The sequence below is a fragment of the Engraulis encrasicolus genome, chromosome 16, assembly GCF_034702125.1.
Source record: "Engraulis encrasicolus isolate BLACKSEA-1 chromosome 16, IST_EnEncr_1.0, whole genome shotgun sequence".
Classification (NCBI taxonomy): Eukaryota; Metazoa; Chordata; class Actinopteri; order Clupeiformes; family Engraulidae; genus Engraulis; species Engraulis encrasicolus.
The window spans coordinates 45,130,664-45,139,092 of NC_085872.1; the positions used below are offsets into that span (position 1 = coordinate 45,130,664).

Here is an 8,429-nt window from a genome sequence, read left to right on the forward strand (position 1 = left end):
TCAAGTTGTGTTGTTCTGTCCGAAACCTCTCGGAGGGCATTTTCTACTCTCGTCAAGGAGTCTTTGGTGTCCTTGGATGATTCAGCATGTTCTCTCCGTAGCTTACGAAGCTCTGCTAGCACTGACGCCATGCTTTCCTCCTCCAGTTCAGGCTTCATTTGCTGTTCTTTAGACCCCTTTGGCTTACTGCTTCGGTTGCTTGACATAGTGGTCACTCAATGTCGATGATTTTTAGATGGAATAAAAATAAAATCACGTGAAAATTTCAGTTTTGGCTAGTTTTTCTAACACTCTCCTCGGGAGCTCCAAATTCAAGCTGTTGCCTTGACCATTGCGTCACCGGAAGTCCCCAATTTCAGCATTTTGAATGTGGCAAGTAGTAATCTGTTCATTCTCTATTTATATTTGACATGTCATTTCAAAATGTACCCGGTGCCCACTTCCCATTGGCAGGTTCATCATTTTCCATTTAACTTCCACATGGCCTCCAAAAGGCCTCACCAGCCAGGAGAAACAGAAGAAACAAAGAAGACACGACAAGATGAAGCTGAGGCATCAGTAACAGGTGAGGTACATTTAAAAATAATAACAGAAGCTGAGGGCTTTGTGTTGATTATGTTGTTGTACATGTGTTGTTCCACTATTTTGATGTTGTTGAATAAATAAAAAATTGATCACAAAATAATAATAATAATAATAATGGCAGGCCTTGCATACACTGTGTACTAAGGATAGACCGCCGAAATTTGCGTTTCTTAAGTGTATCGGTATTGGCCGATACAAGTGTGGTTTCGGCCGATACAAGTGTGGTTTCGGCCGATACGCAATATCTATTATTATTTTATGTTATTCAAGTTTTTTAAAAGCACCAAGACACTTTTTTTGTATTACATGATATTTAGATATGACTTGATTGTTACAGTGGGTGTTTAAATGTTACACGTTCTACCTCAATTTGATAATGTTAAATAAATGTGAATTTTTAACTTAAGACATAGCATAAGTTGTAATTTAATACAACATATAGCTACGGGAATATAGAGAAAGCACGTTCATGATCCCATCACAGAATTTTGGCATAATCTGTTAAACTGCCACAGATTATGTCATAATGGTTCGTGTTCAATTCAGGGAATTCTGTGAGATCATGTTGGCCCATTATAAAATGCAGTGTAAAGGGACACTGTGCAGGAAATGGTAGCAAATAAAAAGATACTGCAACTATAATGCTCATTGAAACTGGGCTGTCTATTGACAAATTTGATATTTACATGAAAGTTTACCAAGTAATAAACAAATATTTTCTAGTATGGCCCAAGTACAGTTATTTTTTGCAGCTAAACATGTATTTCTTGAAATTCAAAATGACGGACCATGGAGAAGATCCCCCTTTTCATGCATGAAAAGTGCAATTTTCCCAGTCATAATGAATACTTTGAATTTGATGGTGGTGGTAAGTATTCATGAAAAGGGTAACATTAGAGAATAGGTAGCATGAGTTCTGGAAATAAACAACTAAAAATCTTACACAGTGTACAGCAGTGGTCTCCAATTAACTTTTCCCAAGGGCCAAATAATGTAGAGCAAGCGAGGCCGTGGGCCAGACCCCCACCCCCCCCCCCCCCCCCCCCAAATAAATAAATAAATAAATAAAAAATAATAATAATAAATAAATAAAAAATAAAAATAATAGAAACACTGTTGAAACATTAAAATATTAGTATTAGCTGTTGCAATATAGTGCCAGGGAGGAATGTAGGCTAAATAAAGACCAACTGTGGACAGGTTAACGAGAGAGAGGGAGGGAGGGAGACAGAGAGAGAGAGAGAGAAAGAGAGAGAGCACGTTCAACTGCTGAATGCATGTTCAACTGCTGAACGTGCTCTCCAGCAGAGCCACTTCAGTCACGGAGGGAGGGAGGGAGAGAGAGATTTAGGCTTCATGACAAGACCTAAAACAAATAGGTCAATATGTGCGCTAAAATCCCAATTCGGTCGAGGAACAAAAGTCATTTCCAAAGCGATTAAATCTCATTGAACTCATGCGCTGCATCTCACCTCTGCCTGAACAGAAAAGACGCAAGCCCATGCCACAGGTGGCACCCAGGCAGATGAAATAGTTCGTTTCCAGGAATGCTCGTCTATATATTCCTTTATTGCGGTCGTTTTCGACAATCATATTAGTTTTCCTCCAACGCATTCCCGATGTATCATGCATTATCTGCTCAACTGATCTCGCATAACGCGCCCCTACCAAACTACGGGGGGAAAATATCCTCCAAATTTAGAATAGGCTACTACTGTAAGCAAGCTAAAATGCAAAGAGGGTGATATCACAAATACACAAAAATAGTGCAGGGGAGGAGAATCGTCCACATTTAACAGAGGACAGAGTGCTCTAACTGCATAACTGAGCGCTCAAGACTCTTCTGGTTGAACAGAGGGAAACAAGCTCACCGTCGGGGCTGTCGGGGAGATGAGGTGGGCCATCAGGAATATTAAACCCTATTCTGCCTAACTACTAGCCTACGTATGTTTCCTGGACATTTCTGAAATTCGGGTTAGGGGTAGGGTGGAGCAAGGTAGCCTACTGTTCTCAGATGCTCGCGTGGCGCCTTGCTCTCAGATAGGCTAAATTAGGAATGCGATACAGATACACGTGCGATACAGAAATACAGATATGGTCAGCCGTCAGCCAGACCTTGAATATTACGAGTGCAAGACAAAGCATAGCTGATATAACAAAGACATACAATAGAAGCAAAGGAGAATCGTTTACATCTGCAAACAGAAGAGAGTTGAGAAAACTCAGACGACTTGGCTTCGCGCCTCATGACTCTCCAGGTTTAATAGAAAGGGCGCGGCTCACAGGCTGCACTCAGGCAACGTTGACCTTGAGGAATACAAATCTTCTACCTGGCTCTATATTTGCAAGACATTTTTAAGGAACTGGTTTAGTTTTTGTCCTCCCTTCTTTTGGTAACGACTGTTCTCTGGAGCTTGAATTGCGTTAACGTCTCTACATGTAGGCTACTACCTTGCATAAATGATACTTCCAAAATACGGGATAATTGTCATCCAAACTTCAAATAAATGTGAGTAAACAAAAGACAAAATGTATCTGGCCTACATAAAACTAGGGAAGGAGAGAATTGTCCTCATTTTCAACCAGAAGAGAGGAGAGTGCTTCGATACCGCACAATTGCGAATGCTCTGATGTCTGAGGTAAACGCAATGATAATAACGGCTTGTCTAGATGTCTAGCAGACAACAGATTGCACTTCACAATTTTCCCTCATTGTCAATGTCTGTCATGAGACTGTTAGTATAAGATTTAACTGTTTGTGAATGCTTAGGAGAGATCACTGATGTTTTTGTGATCGCAAATCGTGCATGGCCACAAATAGGCGCATTTATGGTTTAATTTTTAAGGACCTCATGGCGGGCCAAAAGTTTGCTGCCCGCGGGCCGCAGTTGGCCCGCGGGCCGTTGTTTGGAGACCAGTGGTGTACAGTATATCACAAAAGTGAGTACACCCCTCACAGTTTTATCTTGGTCTCTTCAGATCACACAACATGGTTCCAGTGATCCATATCCTTGGTCTGTTCATCTCTCTTGAGACCAAGATAAACAAATTTGCTTTAGATGGTGTCAAGCATGTGTGGTGGTAAACAAGTGAGTTTCACAAAAAAGGTGTATCCTCTCAATAGCCAAGCATGGTAGTGGGACTGACATGGTTTGGGGATGCATGAATGCTGTCTGCATGAATTGGCAATCTGAAATACACCTAAAAGAAACATGCATGTCAACATGCACTGTGACTACTGAAGCAGATCATGATATTCTCCATAGGATTGCATTCAAATCTCACACCAATCTATTTAAGCCAGATGCACACTCAAAATGTAAAAGTTTAATGCAAAGAAAGGTTGAAACGCACACTGATGACATCCCTTTAATGCCTTTTCATTTTGAGACGATTCAAGCCAACAAACCCCCTTCTGTATCAGATTTTAATCTGGGGTGTACTCACTTTTGTGAGTACATGTTCAAACATTAATGGCTGCATTTAGTTTTTTTCTGAGTGAACAAGACATTTAAGCGGTTAAGTATGTTGTTAAAAGGTCACTAATCATTGTGTCAAAGTGAAATTTCTGTAATGCTTTCCTATGAAAAGATATACTCACAAATCTGCAAAAACTGTGAGGGGTGTACTCACTTTCGTGATATACTGTACCTTTAAAGCCAAATGACTGTCGGTCAAGATTTCTTTGTCATGTGCGCCATTTTAAAATACCGACCACAAACCATATCAAACAGTGTTTGATATTCGTGACTCGAAATGGAACGTTCAGCATTGTCTCTGTATGCACGATCGAGGATAAGATTGGCAGTCTTTATGTGTGTGGCGCAATCCAGCATCAAAATAGGAGACGATTTTAAAGTTGTATAGTTTGAGCCTAACCTAGGGTGGCTGCCCTTTTCACCTTTGCCTAAAACTACCCTTGCAGTAGGTATAACCACACAGTCTGTTGAGAGTACCAATATAAACATTGGGGGTACTAACCAGCTGTACTAGCTTGTCTAACAGGACTGTCCTATTACAGGAGCCGATGCTGGCACACACATGGGTGACAACTCAGATGTGCGTGTCAACATTTCAGCTCAGGGTGGAAGCAACGTGTCTGCTCTAGCTGTGTCTCAAAGCACAGCTCACAGGGACATCAACATCTCCACCAACATCTCCAACGTCCATCATCATTACGGTGAGAAGATGTGATTGAATCCAACAGCAAATGATCCTGCTCAACGTCTGCTTGTAACATTTATAGACTATTGTCTTTCAAGAACTCTCCAGAAATGCACAAATGAGATAAATTTAAAGAACAGCCCTCTCACAGCCTTCCTCTTTTCTCCCTCCAGGTGCTGGGACCTCAACTCCTACGCAACCAGCACGTGAGCGGGGTATGTTTGTGAACTCTTTAAAGTGCTCTTTGGGATTAAAGGGATACGCCACCCAAATTGAGGGTCTCCCAAGTCCCGAGACTGAAAAAGTGGGTAAATGCTGTGCCAAAGTGACCCAGCCATTGTCCGAATCTATCAGCACAGACCATAGCTTGGTTTCAAGCAGTAGCTGCAGTCTGTCATTGCCATTGAAAGATTTCAGCCAAAGTTAATTAAATTCATAGATTTTTTCCCCAATTATTTTTCTGACTGTGTACTGTACATTCACATGGAATGCAATTGACAGTGCAAATCAATGCAGAGGACTTGACTTTCTCATTTCTGCTTGGGAACTATTTTCCAGTGCGGGAAAACACAGCTGATGCACAACGAATAGCCACACTGGTTTGTTGGTGGAAGTGGGGGATGAGGGTTTCCCAATGGCGCTCGGTGATGTGTGTGTCGGCTGTGCTTTTCCGCACAACTCCCCAGTAACAACAGAAAGTGGTCTAGACACTTTAGGGACGGTAATATTTGTGAGGACACTACAGTGTAGAAGAGAAATAGGACATTATTATGGGCAGTCATGGGTAAGCGGTTAGGGTGTCAGACTTGAAGCACAAAGGTGGCAAGTTCAACTCCCGACCCGCCAGGTTGGCCGAGGGAGTAATCAACCAGTGCTCTCCCTCATCCTCCTTCATGACTGAGGTACCCTGAGCATGGTACCGTCCCACCGCACTGCTCCCATTGAGGGCTGCCCCCTTGCACGGCTGAGGCATAAATGCAATTATGTTGTGTGCAGTGAGCCCTTGTGTACTGTAGAGTGCTGTCTCAATGACAATGGGAGTTGGAGTTTCACTTCAGCAATGGTTAATTGCTCTCCCATCAGGTCTGGAATTGAACCCGTAACCGTTGGGATAAAAGTCTGGTGCATTAACTGCTTACCCATGACTGCCCTCTAGTTGGGTACTGATGTGTGCTTCGGTATGACTCTTCAGTATTTATGAGGGAACTAGTTCTACTTGCTACGTTCACAGAAGAATATTTTCTGAGGACAAATGCCATTTAGCACTTTTAAATAACATTTTATCATCTCCACTACCCATTTTTTTATGCAACCGAAATCCAACATTGAGCTCCCCTCAACCAAAATACTCATTGATGAGTTTTGTCATGAATATTAAAGAGCCTTCTTTAACCACACCAATCACAAATGAGTTCCCTAACAGATACTGGAAAAAGTCATGGAATCATGGGATGGAAGAGGACCCTTGGCTTGTTTGGAACATGGGTCCTAATTGTGGCAGTTGCCTATTAATGATCTTGTTGACCACAAAGATACCATCCCTTTCAAACAGGAAAAGTAATTTTCACTGATATTGCATTTTTTTTAATAGATACAGCCTCAATCATTGCTGAGTATAAGACATCAGTCCAATCTTCATATGCAAAAGTGAAGGAGTATAACTCTCGACCTAGTGAGAGCGTGCTTCTGTCTGAGCGCTACATAAAGCTGCAAATGGTTGAGTGTCACAGGAGGCCAGAGGAAAGAGAGGAGGAAATCCGTTCCAGAGGAAAACACCTTCAGCAGGTCTTGAGGAGCAGGTCCAGTGAAGCATATAGCCCAATTACTGTTGAGCAGTTGTTTAGACCTGATGACCGTGGATGTATTCCTAAAGCAGTAATTCTCCAGGGCCACCCAGGTTATGGCAAATCCTTCACTTCTCAGAAGATCATGTTGGACTGGGCCTCTGGGACCTTATTCAAGGACTTGTTCCACTTGGTTCTTCATCTTGACTGCAAGGAGATCAATGGCATCTCAGGGGAATGCAGCCTGGTGGATCTGCTCAACTATAGCACTGAAGATGTGCTAAGGGATCAAAAGATTAAAGTGCTCTTCCTGGTTGATGGCTTTGATGAACTCAAGGTCTCCCTTGTGGATGCTGGCAGTGCACTCCCTAAAGACCCTTTCACAAAAGCTCCTGTCCAGGCCACCCTGAAGGCTCTGCTCAAAGGTCATATCTTGCCCCAGTGCAAACTGTTGCTCACCACCAGGTCCACTGCTACAATGACGCTCAGTAGTCTGGTCACTGATCACTGTGTTCAGCGCTTCGTGGACATCTTGGGTTTCACTAAAGAGGCAGTGAAGGACCACTTTCACAAGTTTTTTTTTACAGATGAGCATAAGGCAGATGTTTTGTTTGAGTATGTGAGAGGCAACGAGATCTTGTACACGTCCTGCTTTATTCCTGTCATCTGCTGGGTCACCTGCACAGTTTTTCGAGCGCAAGAACGAAAAGGTGCCCAAATCACTAAAGAACTAGAAACAAACACGTCCATCTATGCCAACTTTGTGTCCATTTTGCTTGAACATCACTCTCGGAGTTTGAGTCTATCTGTGCCTGTCCTGCTGAGCAGTCTGGGTCGACTGGCAGAGAAGGGCATGAAAGAGAAGTGTGTCCTGTTTACAAAGAAGGATGTGTTGAGTACAGTCTCAGATCCAGAGTGCACAGTGTCACATCTTACAACAGGGCCTTTTCTGTGTGAATTAATCCGGAAAACAGTTGTCAGAACGGAGGAAATGTTCAGTTTCATGCATCTGAGCTTCCAGGAGTTCTTCGTTGCACTCCACTACAATCTAGACCAGGAAGGAGAGAAGAGGTTGCTTTGTCTGCTTAACTCACAACAGCATTGGGAGTCACAACGCCAGCCTGTCATTCAATTTCTGTTTGGCCTTGTAAATAAGGAGATGCAAAACCTGGAGTATCTTCAGTCAACACCTTACACCACATCCATTAGAAGACACTTGGAGAAGTGGATCTTGGAGAAAGTTGCAGAATTGGATAAATCCAGTTTGACGTTCATTCTTAGCTGTCTTCACGAGCTCCATGAAGAGGAGTTTGTTGGGAAAGCCATGCATGACTTGGGTACGCTGTCCTTTCAAAACACTCCCCTGACAAGGATGGACTTCTGGGTGCTCCGGTATTGCCTGCTCTGCTGCACCAGTGAAAGTCCCCTCGCATCACTGGATCTCTGGGAGTGCGGCCTGACTGCAGAGATGCTGAGGATGCTGCAGCCTGCACTGAGCAAGTGTCAGGTCCTCAGGTGAATATCGACATATGTAGAACTACTGGCACCCTCTTATTGTAAAACCAAACATGCTGCTTACATACACATCATAATGCACTTGGACCCCTAATAAAAAGTTAATCACAAAAAAATAATGCAGTTGGACATACAGTTTAAGAGTGATTCTACGATTTCCCTACGCTTTTGGCAAAAGCAAAATGTCAATTATCAGTATTTTTTTTCAACTAAATGACCTAGATGTTTACATAGTGTATATATTTAAGTTTCCAAACAAACAAATTGCCAAGCTTAATCTTAAATCATTTGATAAATACTCTAATGAAAGCGAACATTTGCTTAATTATTTTGTCAACAGTGTTATGGACAAATACTATGTCATTTCAAACCTATATAAAA

General features: G+C 42.4%; 1 protein-coding gene across 1 annotated transcript; it reads left to right on the top strand.

The window, feature by feature from the left end:
* The first annotated feature begins 480 nt into the window (after positions 1-480).
* On the top strand, positions 481-8,052 carry LOC134466114 (NACHT, LRR and PYD domains-containing protein 12-like). Its single transcript, XM_063220010.1, has 4 exons — positions 481-565; positions 4,607-4,765; positions 4,923-4,964; positions 6,341-8,052. Exons 1-4 carry the CDS (start codon positions 481-483, stop codon positions 8,050-8,052), a joined length of 1,998 nt encoding a protein of 665 aa, XP_063076080.1.
* Positions 8,053-8,429: the final 377 nt, after the last annotated feature.